The 23303-nt window shown below is 37.9% G+C and overlaps 1 protein-coding gene and 1 pseudogene across 11 annotated transcripts in view; one reads left to right on the forward strand and one right to left on the reverse strand.

Moving 5' to 3' along the window:
• The window catches only part of ATRX (ATRX chromatin remodeler), a 285555-nt gene that overhangs the window by 195072 nt on the left and 67180 nt on the right, over positions 1 to 23303 (forward strand). Inside the window, exon 26 of one of the 11 annotated variants that reach the window (XM_055565692.1) lies at positions 15668 to 15965. The exons of the other annotated variants lie outside the window; for them this stretch is intronic. Coding sequence (XP_055421667.1) covers positions 15668 to 15771 — 104 coding nt within the window. The 3' untranslated portion in view covers positions 15772 to 15965. Of the gene's footprint in view, positions 1 to 15667; positions 15966 to 23303 lie in introns of those variants that run through there. 11 annotated transcript variants of the gene reach the window in all.
• LOC129639443 (60S ribosomal protein L10-like) lies at positions 5516 to 6173 on the reverse strand (annotated as a pseudogene).

Consider the following 23303-nt stretch of genomic DNA (forward strand, 5'->3'; position numbering starts at 1 on the left):
AATACTATCATTTGCCATATTTGCTGAAATATGGAAAAGACTATAAAGAACTGGAGCAAAGAGTAGGTTGCTACATGTTATGAACATAAACGTAGATGGGGAAAGCTGTGGGTTCCAAATGATGAACTTCACCTATTCCTCTAGTGTGTAGCTCTCTGGGGTCAAATAAAAGTCATTCATATATGGATGTATTTCATTTATTGCAGCTCTCTGCATGTATAGTTGATCAGAAACATTTTTTAGAACAAATAGATGATAAAAATCCATTTTTGTTCTTTAGATCTAGATCTATATAAGGCTGAATAGATCACAGCATATGGTCATATATACCTGGTATATATTATTTATTTATTGTCCATGCTTTGTGACTTGCAGGATCTTAGTTTCCAGACCAGGGATCCCACCTGGGCCCTGGCACTGAAAGTGCCAAGTCCTAACCACTGGACTGCCAGGAAATTTCTCCCCCAAATCACTTTCTTATAGTAAATGTAAAACCTGAATTAGAAGTATTAAGGAACCAACATGTTGCACCTTGAAATGGAAATGGATACTATTAGTAAATAAGTAGATGGTTGTAATTGAGCTATCATTTTTCACTACATATTTCACTTTCTTTTAAAGAATTGATATCTAATTGATTTGCATTAGCTTTCTGGTCTTTTTGAGAAACAGGATCTTGAATAAGTCATTTAAGTTTACCTTACAGCATCTACATCTTTGTGTTTTAGTTTAGTATCATATTAGGTAGTTTGTAAGGATGAAATGACTGTATATAAACTACTTCAGAATATTTGATTCATTATTATTTCACAGCAAGCATACCTTGTTTTATTGTACTTCACAGATACTGTGTTTTTCACAAAATGAAGTTTGGTGGCAACTCTATGTTGAGCACATCTATTGGTACCATTTTTCCAATAATATTTGTTCACTTTGTATCTGTGTGTCACAATTTGGTAATTCTCACAATATTTCAAACTCTTTTGTTACTATTATGTTTGTTATAGTGCTCTGTGATCAGTGATCTTTGATGTTACGATTGTAATTGTTTTGGGGAGCCATGAGCTGCACCCAGGTAAGATAGGCAACTTAATTGGTAAATATTGTGCTGTTCAGGTTCTGACTGATCTACCAAATGGCCTTTCCCCTGTGTCTCTCCCTCTCCTCAGGTCTCCCTATCCACTAAGACACAAAGTATTGAAATCAGGCCAATTAATAACCCTACAATGGCCTCTAAATGTTCAAGTAAAAGCAAGACTCATTTGTGTCTTACTTCAAATAAAAAGCTAGAGATGATTACGTTTAATGAGAAAGACATGTCGAAAGCCAAGATAAGCCGAAACTAGGCCTCTAGCACCAAACAGCTAGTAGCCAGGTTGTAAATTCAAATGCAAAGTTCTTGAAGGAAATTAAAAGTGCTACTCCACTGAACACATGAATGATAAGAAAGTGAAACAGGCTATTTGCTGATATGGAGAAAGTTGTAGTGGTCTGGATAGAAGATCAAACCAGCCATAACACTCGCTTAAGCTAAGAAGCCTAATCCAGGGCATGACGCTAACTCTCTTCATTTGTAAGAAGTGTGAGAAAGGCAAGGAAGCTGCAGCAGAAAACTTTGGAGCTAGCAGAGGCTGGTTCAGAGGTTTAAGGAAAGAAGCCATCTGCATAACATAACAGGACAAGGTGAAGCAGCAAGTGGTGATATAGAAACTGCAGCAAGTCATTCAGAGGATCTAGCGAAGATAATTCATGAAGGTGGCTGCACTAAACAATAGGCTTTCAGTGGAGACAAAATGGTATTCTATTGGAAGAAGATGCCACCTAGGGCTTTCATAGCTAGAGAGGAGAACTGGATGTCCAGCTTCAAAGCACCAAAGAACAGGCTGACTTTTATTAGGAGCTAATGCAGCTGGTGACTTCAAATTGAAGACAGTACATTCTGAAAATCTTAGGCCCCTTAAGACTTTTGCTAAACCTACTCTGCCTGTGTTCTATAAATGGAACAAAACCTGCATAACCTCACATCTGTTTACAGCATCATTTACTGAGTATTTTAAGCTCACTGTTGAGACCAACCGGTCAGAAAAAAAGATTCCTCTAAAAATATTACTGCTCTTGGTCACCCAGGAGCTCTGATGGAGATGTACAGTGATATTAATGTTGTTTTCAAGCCTGCTAACACAGCATTCTTTCTGTAGCCCATTGACCAGGGAATCATTTCGACTCTCAAGTCTTATTATCTAAGGAGTACCCTTTGTAAGTCTATAACTACCATATATAGTGATTCCTCTGATGGATCTGGGCAGTCAGTTGAAAACCACCTAGAAAGTACTTACCATTCTAGGTACCATTAAGAACATTTGTGACTCATGGGAAGGGTCCAGAATATGAACATTAACAGGAGTTGGGAAGAAGTTGATTCCAACCCTCATGGATGCCTTTGAGGAGTTCAAGAGTTCAGTGGAGGAAGTCACTGCTGATGTTGGAAATATTATAGCAAGAGAACTAGAATTAGAATTGGAGCCTGAAGATGTGACTGAATTGCTGCAATCTCATTATAAAACTTTAAGAGATGAAGAGTTGCTTCTTGTGGATGAGCAAAGAGAGTGGTTTCTTGAGATGGAAGATGCTCCTGATGAAGATGCTGTGAAGATAGTGGAAATGACAACAGAGACTTGAGAACCCTTCTTAAACCTAGTTGATAAATCCATGGCAGGGTTTGAGAGGATTGACTCCAATTTTGAAAGAAGGTCTACTGTGAATAAAATGGTGTCACATGGCATCACATGCTACAAAGAGATCGTTCATGGAAGGAAGAGCTATTATTGATGCAGCAAACTTCATTTTTTAAGGAATTGCCACAGACACCCCATCATTAGGAACCTGACTGTCAGCAGCCATCAACATGGAGGCAAGACTCTCCACCAGCCAGAGCAATTATGACTCAGCTTCAGTGAGATGAAGTTTAGCATTTTTTAGCAATAACTACTTTTTAATTAATGTATGTGCATTGTTTTTTTAAGACATAATAGTATTGTATACTTATAGACCACAGGATAGTATATAAGGGCTTCCTAGGTGGATCTAGTGGTAAAGAACCCATCTGCCAGTGCAGGAGACGTAAGAGATGCAGGTTCGATCCCTGAGTCAGGACGATCTCCTAGAGGAGGGCATGACAACTAATTCTAGAATTCTTGTGTGGAGAATCCCACAGATAGATGAGCCTTTTTGGCTATGATCTATAGGTTTGCACAGAGTCAGACACAACTGAAGTGACTTAGCAAGCAAGCATAGTATATAAACATAACTTTTACAAGTGCTGGGAAACCATGAAGCCATGTGACTCACTTTATTGGTCTATTTGCTTTATTGTGATGGTCTGGAACTGAACATGCAATATTTCTGAGTTTTATGCACTTGTTTTCAGAGTAAGCTTTATATTTGAAAACATAAAGTAGATTGAGGAGTATGGTGGCACAGGAAGACCCTGTCTTTACCTACTCCCCTGAGCACACTGATCTACACCTACATATAGTACACTTCTTCTTGAAGAAGATCTGAGGGCCCAATATGCTGGTGCTGCCAATCGAAGAACCACATAGAAACTAGTAGGAAAGTCAGAGACACAGTATCCATGGGAAACTCTCCTTTTTCAGGATGATCTACAGTAGAAAGATATATTGCTGAGGCATCCAGATGCAGACACACTCACTCTGGGAAACAGTGAAAAAACTTTAAAGGCACCTAGAGTATATGTAAAGGAAATATGTTTACTAACCCTGAAGTTGCTGCCAAAATGACAGGGAACTGCTGGAGGTCTGGCTTGGGTTGGAGGCACTGATGATCACCATTGTCTGGAGTTGCCCCCCAGGACTCCTCCTGGCCTGTGACTGCTCTATCTTCAGCTGCCCCATCAAGGTAGCCTACAGCCCAGCACTCTTCAGGGATTGCTCCTGGACCATGTCCTCTCCAGCTCCAGCTATCCTTCTAAGGCAGCCTTATACACAGTACTTCCCAGGGGGCTGCCCCTGGACTGGGCCTGCTTCAGGCTCTTCGGTCCCACCACTGCAGTATTGGGCATATTGTTCCCCAGGGATTAACCCCTGTTGGTGCCCACTGCAGCCCCACCCAGCCACAAAGCCTTTAGGCCCAAGTAGTCTACACAGGGAATGCGCCCATACAAGGCCTCTTCAAGATTAGGAGAGGTAGTTGTTTCTCTTAATTTATAGAAATGTAAAGGAAATAAAAATAATGAGATAGAGGAATGTGGTCCAAATGAAAGAACAAAATAAAACCCCAGGAAAAAATAAACCCCAGTGAAACACACATAAGTAGTTTACCTGATAAAAGATTTGAAACTGTCCTAATGGTGCTCACCAAACTCAGGAAAAGATTGGAGGAACTCACTGAAAATTTTAACAAAGACTTAGAAAATACAGGAAAGAATCAATCAGAGCTCAATACTGTAACTGAAACAAAAATAGTTACACTTTATGGAATCAGAAGCAGATGAGATGACATAAAGGGACAAGCAATCTGATAGATAAAATAGAAATTACCCCCATAAGAATAGCAATAAGAAGGGAAGGATCTTTAAAAAATGAGAGTATATGAGCCATCTGTGAAACATCAACCATATTCACATTATGTGGTTCCCAGAAGGAAAGAAAGTAAAAAAAAACTTACTTGAGAAATATTGGTGGAAAATATCCATACCTAGGGAAGGAAACAGATACCCAGGTATAGGAAACAGAGATCCCAAATAAGATGAACCCAAAGAGACTCATACCAAGGTCCATCATATTTAAAATGGAAAAAGGTTAAGATAAAAAAGAGAATATTAAAGACAAGAGAAAAACAGCTGATCATATATCAATCAAAGGGAACTCCCATACCAACATACATCATATTTAAAATGGCAAAAGTTTAAGATAAAAAGAGAACTTAAAAGACAAGAGAAAAACAGCTAATCATATATCCATAGAAGGGGACTCCTATAAGCCTATAAGCTGATTTTAATGCAGAAACTTTGCAGTCCAGAGGGGAGTGCCAGGATGTATTTAAAGTGATGAAAGAATAAAAATTTATCATCAAGAATACTCTACTTATCAAGGTTATGATTGAGGCTTGAAGGGGGCGATAAGGAGTTTTTCAGACAAGCAAACAACTCTAAAGAAGTTCATAACCAGTAAAATGGCCTTAAATATTAAAGGGTCACTTTTAAGGGTAAAGGAAAAGGTCACAACTAGAAATAAAATATATGAAAGAAAAAAAAATCACTGGTGACGGAAAATATATGTTAAAGGAATTAGATCAATAACTTTAAAAAGCTAGTATGAAAGTTCAAAGAAAAAGTAGTAAAAAGAATATCAGGTATAAGTAAATAGTTAGGGGATATACAAAATAAAAAGAAATTAAATATAGCAACAAAAAATAAAATGTGACAGGCAAGTGAAAATGGAGTGCTTTTTTTTTTTTTTTTTGATTGATTGATTGACAGACTGGAAAGGAGGATTTAATGGTGGGCTTGAACAAGCAGTGGAGAACGCCAAGGCTGTTGTGATTCTGTGACCTGCCATTTGTCCAGGGGGGCATAATTAATGATGTATTTGACCCCACAGCCAAGTGGGATGAGTTGCTTTTCTGCCACCATCTTCAAATTCATTGACTTTAAACTTAGTAAATCCTCACCTTTTGGACAGGTGAATCTTCTGTTGGCCAGAGAACTAGAACTTGGCCCTGTGTAAGGCCTCAGTCATGTGTTCCTTATTCTTTAGCTTGGTGCTGATGGACATGATGACTTGACCAATGTGTACTGTGGCCACTGTGTCCTGGGTTGTTCCAAAGGCACCCTACATACCTTCTTAGAGCTTGTCAGCCTTGGCACAGGACACTGTCTTGTTGATGCAGATGTTGCAGAAGGGCGATGTGTTTGTACGTGGAAACCATCTTTGACATAGCTTTTCACCATGTACTTAGCACAAGTAGGGGCAGCCGCCAATGGAGAACTGCTCATACTCATCTGACACCGCATGACCACAGAGTGGGAACTTTTGCCTCATGGTAACCACAAATCAAAAATAGCTACAATGGATACACAAAAAATAAAAGAATCCAAATGTGAAACTAAAGAAATCCATCAAAAAACAAGGGAAGAAACAAAGAGAGTAAGACTGGAACAGAGAAGAACTGAAAACATAAACAGAAAACAAGTACAAAAATGGCAATAACTACATGCCTGCCATAATTATTTTAAATGCAGATTGACTAAATGCTTCAATCAAAAGACATAGGGTAGCTGAATGGATAAAAAAGTATGACCCATCTATATGCTGCCTGTAGCAGACTCCTCAGATCTGAAGACACACATAAACCAAAAAAGAAGAGATTAAAGAAAAGATACTCCATCCAAATGGAAAAGTAAAGAATGCTGGGATAGTAATACTTATATCAGACAAAATAGACTTTAAAACAAAAACTATAAGAAAAGACAAGGAAGGGCATGCCATTGTGATAATGGGGTCAATCCAACAAGAGGATATAACATTTATAATTATTCATATACCCAACATAGGAGTATGTAAATATATAAAGAAAATATTAATAGAAATAAAGGGAGAAATATACAGTAATACAGTAATAGAGGACTTTAATACTCTACTTACTTCAATGGATAGACCATCTAGAATCTAAATTGGTAAAGGACATATTCAGCAAGATGTATTTCATCAATATAGATCATTTCATTCAACAGCAGCAGAATACCCATTCTTTTCAAATATACATGGAGTATTTCTCAGGACAGATCACATATTATGTCAAAAAACATGCCTTAATAAATTTAAGAAGATTGGAATCATATCAAGCATCTTTTTATTTTTATTTTTTTTAATTTAATTTTATTTTTAAACTTTACATAATTGTATTAGTTTTGCCAAATATCAAAATGAATCTGCCACAGGTATACATGTGTTCCCCATCCTGAACCCTCCTCCCTCCTCCCTCCCCATACCATTCCTCTGGGTCGTCCCAGTGCACTAACCCCAAGCATCCAGTATCGTGCATCGAACCTGGACTGGCAACTCGTTTCATACATGATATTTTACATGTTTCAATGCCATTCTCCCAAATCTTCCCACCCTCTCCCTCTCCCACAGAGTCCGTAAGACTGTTCTATACATCAGTGTCTCTTTTGCTGTCTCGTACACAGGGTTATTGTTACCATCTTTCTAAATTCCATATATGTGCGTTAGTATACTGTATTGGTGTTTTTCCTTCTGGCTTACTTCACTCTGTATAATAGGCTCCAGTTTCATCCACCTCATTTGAACTGATTCAAATGTATTCTTTTTAATGGCTGAGTAATACTCCATTGTGTATATGTACCATAGCTTTCTTATCCATTCATCTGCTGATGGACATCTAGGTTGCTTCCATGTCCTGGCTATTATAAACAGTGCTGCGATGAACATTGGGGTAGTCTCTTTCCCTTCTGGTTTCCTCAGTGTGTATGCCCAGCAGTGGGATTGCTGGATCATAAGGCAGTTCTATTTCCAGTTTTTTAAGGAATCTCCACACTGTTCTCCATAGTGGCTGTACTAGTTTGCATTCCCACCAACAGTGCAAGAGGGTTCCCTTTCCTCCACACCCTCTCCAGCATTTATTACTTGTAGACTTTTGGATAGCAGCCATTCTGACTGGTGTGAAATGGTACCTCATAGTGGTTTTGATTTGCATTTCTCTGATAATGAGTGATATTGAGCATCTTTTCATGTGTTTGTTAGCCATTTGTATGTCTTCTTTGGAGAAATGTCTATTTAGTTCTTTGGCCCATTTTTTGATTGGGTCATTTATTTTTCTGGAGTTGAGCTGTAGGAGTTGCTTGTATATTCTCGAGATTAGTTGTTTGTCAGTTGCTTCATTTGCTATTATTTTCTCCCATTCTGAAGGCTGTCTTTTCACCTTGCTAATAGTTTCCTTTGATGTGCAGAAGCTTTTAAGGTTAATTAGGTCCCATTTGTTTATTTTTGCTTTTATTTCCAATATTCTGGGAGGTGGGTCATAGAGGATCCTGCTGTGATGTATGTCGGAGAGTGTTTTGCCTATGTTCTCCTCTAGGAGTTTTATAGTTTCTGGTCGTATGTTTAGATCTTTAATCCATTTTGAGTTTATTTTTGTGTATGGTGTTAGAAAGTGTTCTAGTTTCATTCTTTTACAAGTGGTTGACCAGATTTCCCAGCACCACTTGTTAAAGAGATTGTCTTTAATCCATTGTATATTCTTGCCTCCTTTGTCAAAGATAAGGTGTCCATATGTGCGTGGAGTTATCTCTGGGCTTTCTATTTTGTTCCATTGATCTATATTTCTGTTTTTGTGCCAGTACCATACTGTCTTGATAACTGTGGCTTTGTAGTAGAGCCTGAAGTCAGGTAGGTTGATTCCTCCAGGTCCATTCTTCTTTCTCAAGATCGCTTTGGCTATTCGAGGTTTTTTGTATTTCCATACAAATTGTGAAATTATTTGTTCTAGCTCAGTGAAGAATACTGTTGGTAGCTTGATAGGGACTGCATTGAATCTATAAATTGCTTTGGGTAGTATACTCATTTTCACTATATTGATTCTTCCAATCCATGAACATGGTATATTTCTCCATCTATTAGTGTCCTTTTTGATTTCAAGCATCTTTTTAGATCACAGTGGTATTAAACTAGAAGTCACGTAGAAGAAAACTAGAGAAAAACAGTAACATATGGAGGTTAAAAGACATGCTACTAAACAAGTAGTGGATCAACAAAGAAACCAAAGAGGAAATTAAAAAATGCATTGAGACAAATGGAAATGGAAACACAACATTACAAAATCTATGGGATGAAGCAAAAGCAATTCTAAGAGAAAAGTTCATAGTGGTACAGGTCTACTAGAAGAAATAAGAAAAATGTCAAATAAATCATGTAAATGTACTTTTAAAGGAACAAGAAAAAGGACAGGCCAAGCCCACTGTTTGTGGAAGGAATGAAATAATGAAGATTAGAGTGGAAGGAATGGAAATTGAGACTAAAAAAGTAAAATTCAATGAAATTTAGTGTTGTTTCTTTGAAAAGATAAACAAAATCAAACATTTAGCCAGACCTATAAAAAATGAGAGCCCAAATAAAATTAGAAATGAAAAGAGAAGTTACAACTAACATCAACAAAATAAAAAGAATAATGAGAGAGTACTAAATTGTGTGGCAACAAATTAGACAGCCTAGGAGAAATGGATAAATTTCTAGAATTGCACAATCTTCTAAGACTGAATCATGAAGAGATAGAAGATCTGAATAGACCTTATACTAGTAACAATATTGAACCTATAATTTAAAAACAAAAGTCCAGGTACAGATGGTATCACAGGTGAATTTGTGGGTTTGATCACTGGGTTGAAAAGATCCTATGAAGGAAGGCATGACAACCAACTCCAGTATTCTTGCTTGGAGAATCCCATGGACAGAGGAACCTGGTGGGCTACAGTCCATAGGGTCACAAAGAGTTAGAAGCGACTTAGAACAACAACAACAACAACAACAAATGGTAACTTTACTTTTTTTCTTTGAGGAACCTCCATTCTGTTCTCCACAGTGACTGAAACAGTTTACATTCCCACCAACAGTGCAAGAGGTGATCCTTTTCTTCCCATTGTCTCCAGCATTTACTGTTTATAGATTTTTTGATGATGACTGTTCTGACTGGTGTGAAGTTGTACCTTATTGTCATTTTGATCTGCATTTCTCTAATAATTAGCAGTGTTGAATATCTTTTCATATGTCTATTGGACACATGTATTTCTTCTTTGGGAAAATGGCTATTTATGTCTTCCACCAATTTTTTGATTGAATTGTTTGTTTTTTGATATTGAGTTTTATGAGCTATTTGTGTAGTTTGGAGATTAATCCTTTGCAAAGAGCATTGGGGTGTGTGTATCTTTCTGAATTAGTTTTCTTTGGATATATCCCCAGAAGTAGGATTTGAGAGCCATCACTATGAACAAAGTTAGTGGAGGTGATGGAATTCCAGTTGAGCTATTTCAAATCCTGGAAGATGATGCTATGAAAGTGCTGCACTCAATATGCCAGCAAATTTGGAAAACTCAGCAGTGGCCACAGGCCTGGAAAAGGTCAGTTTTCATGGCATTTCCAAAGAATGCTCAAACTACTGCACAGTTGCACTCATCTCACACCCTTGTAAAGTAATGCTTAAAATTCTCCAAGCCAGGCTTCAACAATACGTGAACCGTGAACTTCTAGATGTTCAGGCTGGTTTTAGAAAAGGCAGAGGAACCAGAGATCAAATTGCCAACATCCACTGGATCATTGAAAAAGCAAGAGAGTTCCAGAAAAACATCTATTTCTGCTTTATTGACTATGCCAGAGCCTTTGACTGTGTGGATCACAATGAACTGTGGAAAATTCTGAAAGAGATGGGAATACCAGACCACCTGACCTGCCCCTTGAGAAACCTGTATGCAGGTCAGGAAGCAACAGTTAGAACTGGACATGGAACAACAGACTGGTTCCAAATAGGAAAAGGAGTACATCAAGGCTGTATATTGTCACCATGCTTATTTAACTTATATGCAGAATACATCATGAGAAATGCTGGGCTGGAAGAAGCACAAGGTGGAATCAAGATTGCCGGGAGAAATATCAATAACCTCAGATATGCAGATGACACCACCCTTATGGCAGAAAGTGAAGAAGAACTAAAGAGCCTCTTGATGGAAAGTGAAAGAGGAGAGTGAAAAAGTTGTCTGAAAGCTCAACATTCAGAAAACTAAGATCATGGCATCCGGTCCCATCACTTCATGGCAAGTAGATGGGAAAACAGTGGCTGACTTTATTTTTTGGGGCTCCAAAATCACTGTAGATGGTGATTGCAGCCATGAAATTAAAAGACGCTTACTCCTTGGAAGGAAAGTTATGACCAACCTAAAGAGCATATTAAAAAGCAGAGACATTACTTTGCCAACAGAGGTCCGTCTAGTCAAGGCTATGGTTTTTCCAGTAGTCATGTATTGATTTGAGTGTTGGAATGTAAAGAAAGCTGAGCGCTGAAGAATTGATGCTTTTGAACTGTGGTGTTGGAGAAGACTCTCGAGAGTCCCTTGGAGTGCAAGGAGATCCAACCAGTCCATCGTAAAGGAGATCAGTCCTTGGTGTTCTTTGGAAGGACTGATGTTGAAGCTGAAACTCCAATATTTTGGCCACCTGATGAGAAGAGATGACTCATTTGAAAAGACCCTGATGTTGGGAAAGATTGAAGGCAGGAGAAGTGGATGACAGAGGGTGAGATGATTAGATGGCATCACTAACTCAATGGACATGAGTTTGGGTAGACTCCGGGAGTTGATGATGGACAGGGAGGCCTGGCGTGCTCCAATTCATGGGGTTGCAAAGAGTCGGACACAACTGAGCGACTGAACTGAACTGAACTGAATGACTGACATACTGTTCTCTGTAGTTTCTGTACCAATTTATATTTCCACCTACAGTGTATAGGAGGGTTGCCTTTTCTACACACCCTCTACAGCATTCATTTTTTAATTTTTAAAAAGAAAATGTAGGTTCTTTTATTTTTTAATGACTATATATATTGATTTATTGATTGATTTTTGGCTGTACTAGGTCTTCGTTGCTGCTCATTGTCTTTCTCTAGTTATGGCAAGCAGGGGCTACTTTCTAGTTGCAGTGTGTGGTTTTCTCATAGCAGTGGCTTCTTTTGTTGTGGAACACAGGCTCTGCTAGCACAGGCTCCAGTATTTTTGGCTGGCAGACTCTAGAGCACAGGCTCACTGGTTATGGTTTACAGGCTTAGTTGCCCCATAGCATGTGCAATCCTCCTGGACCTCAAGGGATCGAACCTGTGTGCCCTGTATTGGAAGGTAGACTCTCAACCCCTGGACCATGAGGGAAGTCCTCTAGCATTTATTGTTTGTAGATTTTTTGATGCCAGCCATTCTGAGAAGTGTGGGGTGATATAAATTGTAGTTGTGATTTGCATATCTTGAAAATGAGTGATGTTGAGCATCTTTTCACATTTTTTGGCCATCTGTGTATTTTCTTTAGAGAAATGTCTGTTTAGGTCTTCTAGCCATTTGTTGGTTGGGTCGTTTGTTTTTTTATTTTGAGCTGCATGAACTACTTGTATATATTTTAAGATTAATCCTTTCTCAGTTGATTCATTTGCGAATATTTTCTCCCATTCTGAGGGTTGTCTTTTCATCTTGTTTTTGGTTTCCTTTCCTATGCAAATGCTTTTATGTTTAATTAGGTCCCATTTGTTTATTTTCATTACTTTAGGAGATAGAAATAATCTTGCTATGATTTGTGTCAAAGACTCTTCTGGCTATGTTTTCTTCTAAGTTTTTAATAGTGGCTTTGCATTTAGGTCTTTAATTCATTTTGTGTATGCTGTTAGGGAGTATTCCAGTTTTATTCTTTTACACATAGCTGTTTAGATTTCCCAGCACCACTTACCGAACAGACTGTGTTTTCTCCGTGTTATACACTTGCCTTGTTTGTCATAGATTAGGTGACCATAGGTGCATGGATTCATTTTTGGGCTTTCTATTCTGTTCCATTGATCTATATTTCTGTTTTTGTGCTAGTACAGTAATACCTTGATTACTGTAACTTTGTAGTATAGTCTAAAGTCAGGGAGCCTCATTTCTCTGGCTCTGTTTTTCTTTCATAAGATTCCTTTGTCTATTAGGGGTCTTTTGTGTCTCCATACAAATTTTGAATTATGTGAAAAATGCCATTGGTAATTTGATAGAGACTTCATTGAACCTGTAGATTGCTTTGAGTAGTATAGTAATTTTCACAATATTGATTCTTCTAATCTAAGAACATTGTATATCTCTCCCATCTGTTTGTGTCGTCTTTGTTTTCATCAGTGTCTTGTATTTTTTGCATACAAGTCTTTTGCCTCCTTGCTGTGCTGTGTGCTGTGCTTAGTCACTCAGTTGTATCTGACTCTTTCTGACCCCATGGACTGTATGTAGCCTGCCAGGCTCCTCTGTCCATAGGGATTCTTCAGGGAAGAATACTGGAGTGGGTTGTCATGCCTTCCTCCAGGGGATCTTCCCAGCCCAGGGATCGAACCCGGGTCTCCCACATTGCAGGTAGATTCTTTACCAACTGAGCCACCAGGGAAGCCTTTTGAGTCCTTAGGTATGTTTATTCCTAGGTACTTGATTCTTTTTGTTGTTATGGTAAATGGGATTCTTTCCTTAATTTCTCCTTCTGATCCTTCATTATTAGTATATAGGAATGTAAGAGATTTCTGTGTATTAATTTTGTATCCTGCAACTTTAATAACTCATTGGTTACCTCTAGTAATGTTCTGGTGGCATCTTTATGATTTTCCATGTATGTTATCTGTACACAGTGACAGTTTTACTACTTCTTTTCCAATTTGGATTCCTTTCATTTTTCTTCTCTGATTAGTATGTCTATGACTTACAAAACTATGTTGACGAATAGGGGCAAGTATTGACACCCTCATCACCTTCTTGATCTTAGAGGAAATACTTTCAGTTTTTCACCATTGAGAATAATGTTTGCAGTGGGTTTGTCATATGTGGGCTTTATTATGTTGCAGTAGCTTCACTCTGTGCCTACTTTCTGGAGAGTTTTAATCAGAAATGAATATTAAATTTTGTCAGTAACTTTTTCTGCATCTGTTCAGGTTATTATATGGTTTTTATATTTCAATTTGTTAATATAGTATATTGCATTGATTGATTTGTGTATCAAAGAATCCTTGCATCCTTGGGAAAACCCTACTTGATTGTGATGTGTGATTCTTTTAATGTGTTTGATTCTGTTGGGTAGTATTTTGTTGAGGATTTTTGCATCTATGTTCTTCAGTGATCCTGGCCTGCAATTTTATTTTTTTGTGATCTTTGTCTGGTTTTGTTATCAGGTTGATGGTGGCCTCGTAGAATGAGTTTAGGAGTATTGGAGCACCTCTGTACATAAGGCAAATGCTAACAGCTATAAAAGGGGAAATCGACAGTAACATATTAATGGTGGGGAACTTTAATACCACACTTACACCAGTGGGCATATAATCCAGACAGTTCATAAGGAAACACAAGCCTTAAATGAGACATTAGAGCATTTAGAACTTAATTGATATTTATAGGACACTCCATCAAAAAGCAGCCAAATACACTTTCTTCTCAAGTGCACACAGAACATTCTCCAGGATAGATCACATTTTGGGTCACAAATCAAGTATCAGTAAATGTATGAAAACTGAAGTTGTATCAAGCATCTTTTCCAATGACAATGCTTTGATATTAGTTATGAATTACAGGCGAAAAACTGTAAGAAAAAGAAAAAAAAAACACAAACACATGATGGCTAAATAATATGCTACCAGCTAACCAAGATATTACTGAAGAAATCAAACAGGAAATCAGAGAATACCTAGCAACAAATGACAACAAAAACATGACAACACCAAATGTATGGGACACAGCAAAGGCAATTCTAAAGGGACGTTTGTGCACTATAATCCTACCTTAAGGAACTAGAAGAATCTCAAATGAACAACCTACCTTACATGCAAAGCAATTAGATAAATAAAAACAAAAAGCCCCCAAAGTTAGTAGAAGGAAAGAAATCATAAAGAGCAGAGTGGAAATAAATGAAGAAAAAATGAAGAAAACAATAGCAAAGATCAATAAAACTAAAGGCTGGTTCTTTGAGAAGATAAACAAAGTTGATAAACCATTAGCCAGTCTCATCAAGAAAAAAAAGCAGAGGACTAAAATCAATAAAAATTAGAAATGAAAAAGGAGAAGTTATAACTGACACTGCAGAAATACAAAACATCATAAGAGACTACTGTAAGCAAATATATGCCTATAAAATTGGCAACCTGGGGGAAATGGACAAATATTTAGAAAGATACAACCTGGTCTTCCAGGACTGAACCAGGAAGAAATAGAAAATATGAAAAGACCAATCAGAACCAGGGAAATTGAAATTGTGATAAAAAATCTTCCAGCAAACAAAAGTCCAGGGCCAGATGGCTTCACAGGGAAGTTCTGTCAAACATTTAGAGAAGAGCTAACATCTGTCTTTCTCAAATTCTTCAAAAATTGCAAAGGGAGGAATATTCCCAATGGCATTTTTAGACTGAACTAGAACAATCCTAAAATTTGTATGGAACCAGAAATGTACTGAACAGCCAAAGCAATCTTGAGAAGAATTACAAAGCTGAAGATAACATGATTCCAGACTTAAAATTATACTACAAAGCTTTAGTAATCAAAACAATATAGTAGTAGCACAAAATCCAAGACATAGATCAATAGAACACAATAGGAAATTCAGAAAAAAACTCAACCAAGCTTCTATATCCCATTATCTATAACAAAGGGGACAGGAACATCCAGTGGGGAGAAGATAGTCTTTTGGAAAGATGTTGTTAGGAAAATTGGACAGCTATCTGCAAAAGAGTGAAACTGGACCAGTTTCTTATATCACATACAAAAATAAACTCAAAATGGATTATAGACTTAATAAGACCTTAAACTTTAAAATTCTTGAAAGAAAGCATAGGCAGTAGGCTCTTTGACATGGGTCTTAGAAATTTTTTTTTGGATCTGTTTCCTTAGGCAAGGGCAATGGAAGTGAAATTAAAGAAATGAGACTACATCAAAGTAAAAAAGATTTTCTACAGTGGAAGAAACCACCAACAAAATCCAAGGCAACTTACTGAATGGGAGAACATATTGCATATGATATACCCTATAAGGGGTTGATATCCACAGTATATATAGAAGTCATACAACCAGTATCAAAAAGCAATTAAAAACTGGCCAGAGGACCTGAAGTGATGTTTTTCCAAAGAAAAAATACAGACGGTTGACAAGAACATGGAATGACCCTCAACATCACCAATTATCAGCAGAATGCAAATCAAAAGCACAGTGAGATTCCACCACACACCTGTCAGAATGGCTGTTACCAAAATCAAGATACAACAAGTGTTGGTGAATATGTGGAGAAAAGGAAACTGTTGTGCAGTGCTGGTGGGAATGTAAATTGATGCAGCCATTATGAAAATATGAAGGTTGTTGAAAAAATTAAAAGAACTAACATTCACTGCAAGACCCAGCATTTCCATTTCTGAAGAATACAAAGAGACTAAATAAAAAATATATATGTAGCCCATGTTCACTGCAGCACTATTTGCAATAGCCAGGATATGGAAGCACATAAGTGTCTATCAGTTGATGAATGGATAAAGATGGGGTATGTGTGTGTCTGTGTGTGTGTGATGGGATACTATTCAGCCATAAAAAGTGACATCTTGTCATTTTTGCAACATGAATAGACCTACAGGGCAAATGAAATAAGTCAGAGAAAGAAAAAAAAATACTCTGTGATTTCACTTATATGTGGAATGTAAAAAGCAAAACTAATAAGCAAACAAAACTAAGAACAAAATACTCATAGATATCTAGAGCAAACTGGTGGTTTCCAGAGGGAGGTACGTCGTGAGGGTGTGGATGAAATAGGTAAAGGGAATCAAGAGGTACAAAGAGATACAAACTTCCTGCTATAAAATGAGTAATTCATACGGATTTAATGTATACCTAGGGAATATAGTCAGTAATATTATAGCAACTTTGTACTGTGATGGATGGTAACTAGTCTTATTGTAGTTATCATTTCATAATGTATAAAACATTTAATCACTGTTGTACACCTAAAAGCTAATTATAAGTCAATTAAAAGCAAAATGTCTATAATTTATTGTATGGGCATATTCTTTGTATATGATGTAATATCATGATGTTAACATTCACATAGCACATTTATTCATTCAACAAATGTTTATTGTATTCTTACTATGTGCCTGGTACTGCTCAAGAAGCTTGGTTATATCAATGTACAAAATACACTTACAGAGTTTACCATTCTATTAGTACTGTTATTTATACACATAATATTTTAATGATATCCCACCTTTATTTCTAAGGTTACAATGTAGCTTTTTAAGGAATATCCTTACTGTTCCCCATAGTGGCTATACTAATTTACATTGCCACCGGCACTGTAGGAGGGTTCTTTTTCAAACCCTCTCTAACATTTATCATTTGTAGACTTTTTGATGATTCCAGTTCTGACCAGTGTGAGGTGATGGAGGTTCCATAAAAAACTAAAAACATATGATCTTACAATTCCAGCTCTGCACATATATCAGGAGAAAAACCATAATTTGCAAAGATATGTGCACCTCAGTGTTCATTGTGGCACAATTTGCAATAGCCAAGACATGAAAGCAACCTAAATGTTGATAAATGGATAAAGATGTGGTGTGTGTATGTGTGTGTTGTTGTTTAGTTGTTTAGTCGCTTAGTCGTCTCTGACTCTTTTGCAACCCCATGGACCATAGCCCACAAGGCTCCTCTGTCTCTGGGATTTCCATGCAAGGTAGAATACCGGAGTGGGTTGCCATTTCCTTCTCCAGGGGATCTTCCTGACCCAGGGATCAAACCTGTGTCTTCTGGATTGGCAAGCAGATTATTTACCACTGAGCCACCAGGGAATCCCATATATGTGTATATAGTGGAATATTATTCAGCCATAAAAATTCATGAAATAATGCCATTTACAGCAACATGAGTGGACCTAGAGATTATCATACAGAGTGAAGTAAGTTAGAAAGACAAATGCCATCTGATATAATTTATATCTGGAAACTAAGAAAATAAAAATAATATGAATAAACATATGCAAAACAGAAATAGACCTACAGACATATAAAACAAACTCGTGGTTACCAAAACAGAAAGGGGGGTAAATTAGGAGTTGGGGATTAACATATACTTACTGCTGCTGCTGCTAACTCGCTTCAGTCGTGTCTGACTCTGTGCGACCCCATAGACGGCAGCCCACCAGGCTCCCCTGTCCCTGGGATTCTCTAGGCAAGAATAGTGGAGTGGGTTGCCATTTCCTTCTCCAATGCATGAAAGTGAAAAATCAAAGTGAAGTCGCTCAGTCGTGTCCGACTCTTAGTTACCTCATGGACTGCGGCCTACCAGGCTTCTCTGTCTATGGGATTTTCCAGGCAAGAGTACTGGAGTGGGGTGCCATTGCCTTCTCCAACATATACTTACTACTATATATAAAATAGATATTTAACAGGGACCTATTTATGGCACAGGGAACTGTACTCAATATTTTATAATAAACTATAAGGGAAAAGAATCTGAAAAAGGATATATATATATATATATATATATATATATATATATCTGAATTACTTTGCTGTACACCTGATACTAACATAGCATGGTAAATCAACTATTCTTTTTTTTTTTTTAATTTTATTTTATTTTTAAACTTTACATAATTGTATTAGTTTTGCCAAATATCAAAATGAATCCACCACAGGTAAAACTATTCTTTAATTAAAGAAAAAAAGCTAAGAAGAGTAAGGGATGAAGTGGTACCCTGAAAAGAGGATGGAGTCAGCAAAGAGATTCAGTTTTAGGAGGTGGTAACAAGGTATCTCCGATTCTTTAGTTCTGGTAGTCTTTTACTTTGGGATACACTTTGAAGATGATGATGATGGCTGATTGATAGGTGAATTTATAGCCTAATTCTTTCAGTCATTCTCTAGAATCAAAAATATATGATGTATATCTAATACACTGATACGAGGAATCAAAAGATAAGCAAAGGGACCTGGTTTTCAGGGATGCTTGGTCTGGTGGGGAATGTTCTTCACTAGACTGGCAAATATGTTGCATTTCCAATAGAACCACTGAGTTTAGTACGCATAGAAACACCTGTGCTACCAAAACAGGATGGAGAGAGTATTCTTTAAGTTGCATTTAACAATAATCTACATTTCCAATGACTTCTCCCAATATTCATGTGTAGTAGAATTCTGGTATAAAATGAAGTTCTAAAGGAAAAAAACAACTATAGTGTATCTCGCTGCAGATATGGTGTTTAAATATATATTTGTATTGCTTCAAGAAATTAGAGTTAAAAGTTTTGCTTTCTATTTGTTTGTATTTCCTTTGTACCATACCTTGTAAGCATTTTTTTGATATCCAGGGTGGATATTTAGGAATGGCTTTGATTTATTAATTCACTGTTAATTGTCATGTATGCCTATATAATACAAAATTATAACAGAAGGAATGATTATTCTATGTCAATGATGAATAAGAATATTCCGCATGTAATATCTATTTGTAGGTTTTAATTATATATTCAGGATAATTATTAACTGGAGTATCCCATGTTTCAGGGGCCAGTTTTAATTTTTAGAGATTAAATATTGTCATTATATCCAATAGAATTAAAATTAGTATGAATCTGTTGTCTTTGCACAGAAATTTTCACCTGTGCTAAGTTTTGAGACTTCTTATTTTCTGCCACATTTAAACCAGCTTTTTAATTTAATTGTTGACACTTTTACCATATATAAATTGCCTTTATTAAATTGGGTAACCACTGCTGAAGTTGTTTGCACATCTGTCAAAATGTAAAATTCCCAAAGGCACTGATTATTTGCCAGTTGACTAATGGTAGAAAGGAATTTTAGTCAACACATGCTTGATAAGCTATGTGTCAGGAGTCTTCCAAACCACCCCCAGGTTTGGTAACTCACAGGACTTAGCAGATACTCATATTCAAAACTATGGTTTATTACAGCAAAAGGGTGTAAAGCAAAATCAGGAAAGGGAAAAGGCATATATGGATCAAAGTCCAGAGGAAAACAGGCATAATCTTCCAAGAGTCCTCTTCTAGTGGAGTCACACTGGATGTACTAATTTCTGCAGTAACATTTTATGGCAGTATGTATGAAGTGTTATCTACCAGAGGAGATCATTAAAAGCTAAGTACCCAAGGATTTTTACTGGGGACTGGTGACAACAGCAGTGTCTGCCTGGCTTTTAGCAAATATCAGACACCTGGAACAAAAATAGGTATTTTTTTTCTAGAAGCCTAGGGCCAATGGTCCCTTCGTTTTCAGGGAAAATTTTACGTTAGTACAGGGGACTGTTTACCATTCAAGTTCCCAGATGATAAACAAGGGTCACTCTCTTAAGAAGGCTGTACTAAGATGAAAGTTTTGTTGATGCTTGAAGGACAGTAAAATATACATGGAAGTTTGTCAAGAAAAGAGGGAGGAATATAGTATAAGATACTCAAGGCATAGAATCATATTAAATATGTGACACATTAGGTAGTAGTTTGTTGTGGTTTAAATATAAATGCATAATGAGGTCTGTAAAAGTAATGGGAATGCAAAAGAATGTTCAAACTACTGCACAATTGCATTCATTTCACATGCTTGCAAGATAATGCTCAAAATCCTCCAAGCTAGGCTTCAACAGTATATGAACTGTGAACTTCCAGATGTACAAGCTAGATTTAGAAAAGACAGAGGAATAGAGATGAAATTGCCAGCATCCTTTGGATCACAGAAGTAAGAGAATTCCAGAAAAGCATCTACTTCTGCTTCATTGACTACTCTAAAGCCTTTGACTCTGTGGATCACAACAAACTGTAGAAAATTCTTAAAGAGATGGGAATACCAGACCACCTGACCTTCCTCCTGAGAAACCTATACGCAGGTCAAGAAGCAACAGTTAGAACCAGACATGGAACAACAGATTGGTTCCTAATTGGGAAAGGAGTACATCAAGGCTGTATATTGTCACCTTGCTTATTTAACTTATATGCAGAGTACCTCATGAGAAATGCCGGGCTGGATGAAGCACAAGCTGGCATCAAGATTGCTGGGAAAAATATCAATAACCTCATATTTGCAGATGACAACACTCTTATGGCAGAAAGAGAAGAGGAACTAAAGAGCCTTTTGAAGAAGGTGAAAGAGAAGAGTGAAAAGATTGGCTTAAAACTCAACATTCAGAAAACTAAGATTATGACATCCAGTCTCATCACTGCATGGCCAATAGATGGGGAAGCAATGGAAACAGTGACAGATTTTATTCTCTTGGGTTCCAAGATCACTGCAGATGGTGACTGCAGCCGTGAAATTAAGACACTTCTTGGAAGAAAACCTATGACAAACTTAGCTTATTAAAGGGCAAAGACATTACTTTGCCAACAAAGATCTGTATAGTTAAAGCTATGGTTTTTCCATTAGTCATGTATGGATGTGAGAGCCTCTTGATGAAGGTGAAAGAGGAGAGTGAAAAAGTTGGCTTAAGACTCAACATTCAGAAAACAAAGATCATGGCATCCGGTCCCATCTCTTCATGGGAAATAGATGGGGAAACAGTGGAAACCGTGTCAGACTTTATTTTTTGGGGCTCCAAAATCACTGCAGATGGTGACTGCAGCCATGAAATTAAAAGACGCTTACTCCTTGGAAGGAAAGTTATGACCAACCTAGATAGCATATTCAAAAGCAGAGACATTACTTTGCCAACAAAGGTCCGTCTAGCCAAGGCTATGGTTTTTCCAGTGGTCATGTATGGATGTGAGAGTTGGACTGTGAAGAAGGCTGAGTGCCGAAGAACTGATGCTTTTGAACTGAGGTGTTGGAGAAGACTGTTGAGAGTCCCTTGGACTGCAAGGAGATCCAACCAGTCCATTCTGAAGGAGATCAGCCCTGGGATTTCTTTGGAAGGAATGATGCTAAAGCTGAAACTCCAGTACTTTGGTCACCTCATGTGAAGAGTTGACTCATTGGAAAAGACTCTGATACTGGGAGGGATTGGGGGCAGGAGGAGAAGGGGACGACAGAGGATGAGATGGCTGGATGGCATCACTGACTCGATGGACGTGAGTCTGAGTGAACTCCAGGAGTTGGTGACAGACAGGGAGGCCTGGCGTGCTGTGATTTATGGGGTCGCAAAGAGTTGGACATGACTGAGCAACTGAACTGAACTGAATTTGCTGTTGATGGGCATAGCTGTGTTCCCTCCCTGTTGTTTGGCCTGAGGCCAAACTGTTGACTCCTGCCTCCACTCACAGGCAAGCCTGGCTCAGTTTCCCACTGGCCTGTAAAGTCAAATTCCCTGGGGGTTCTTGGTCCCTTTGCGAGATCTCCAGGTTGGGAAATCTCTTGTGGGTCGTAGAACTTTCTTAATAGTGGGAGAATTTCTTTGGTATAATTGTTCTGAAGTTTGTGTGTCCTTTGCTCGGAGCTGTATGGTGGGGCTAGTGGCGACCTCCTCCTAGAGGGCTTAGCCACATGCTGCGTGACTCAGGTCTGCTGCAGCCAGAGCCCCTGTCCCCACAGCAGGCCACTGTTGACCCGTGCCTCCACAGGAGACACTCAACCACTCAAAGGCAGGTCTTACTCAGTCTCTGAGGGACCTCTGGGTCCTGGTGCACTCGAGGTTTTGTTTGAGCCGTTCAAGCATCTCTGGCATCTGTGGGGTCTGATTCGAAATGTGATTTCACCCCTCCTACCATCTTGTTGGGGCTTCTCCTTTCCGATTGGATGTGGGGTATCTTTTTTTTGGTGGGGTCCAACATTCTCCTGTCATTGATTGTTCAGCACTGAATTGCAATTTTGGAGTTGCAGAAAAAGATGAGCACCTATCCTTCTACTCTGCCATCTTGCTATCAGCAAACTGGAAAAGGTCAGTTTTCATTCCAGTCCCAAAGAAAGGCAATGTGAAAGTATGTTCAGACTACTGCACAATTGCCCTCATCTCACACACGAGCAAAGTAATGCTCAAAATTCTCCAAGTGAAGCTTCAACAGTACGTGAACCTAGAACTTCCAGATGTTCAAGCTAGATTTAGAAGAGGCTGAGGAACCAGAGATCAAATTGCCAACATCCGCTCGATCATAGAAAAGGTAAAGGAGTTCCAGAGAAACATCTATTTCTGCTTTATTGACTACACCAAAGCCTTTGACTCTGTGGATAAGAACAAACTGTGGAAAATTCTTAAAGAGATGGGAATATTGACCTTACCTGCCTCCTATGAAATCTGTATGCTGGCCAAGAAGCAGCAGTTAGAAATATGGAACAACAGACTGTTTCCAAATTGGGAAAGGAGTACATCATGGGTGTATATTGTTACCTTGCTTATTTAACTTATATGCAGAATACATCATGCAAAATGCTGTGGATGAAGCACAAGCTGGAATCAAGATTGCCGGCAGAAATATCAATAACCTCAGATGTGCAGATGACGCCACCCTTATGGTAGAAACCAAAGAGGAACTGAAGAGCCTCTTGAAAGTGAAAGAGGAGGGTAGAAAAAGGTGGCTTAAAATTCAACATTAAAAAAACGAAGA

The sequence above is a fragment of the Bubalus kerabau genome, chromosome X, assembly GCF_029407905.1.
Source record: "Bubalus kerabau isolate K-KA32 ecotype Philippines breed swamp buffalo chromosome X, PCC_UOA_SB_1v2, whole genome shotgun sequence".
Classification (NCBI taxonomy): Eukaryota; Metazoa; Chordata; class Mammalia; order Artiodactyla; family Bovidae; genus Bubalus; species Bubalus kerabau.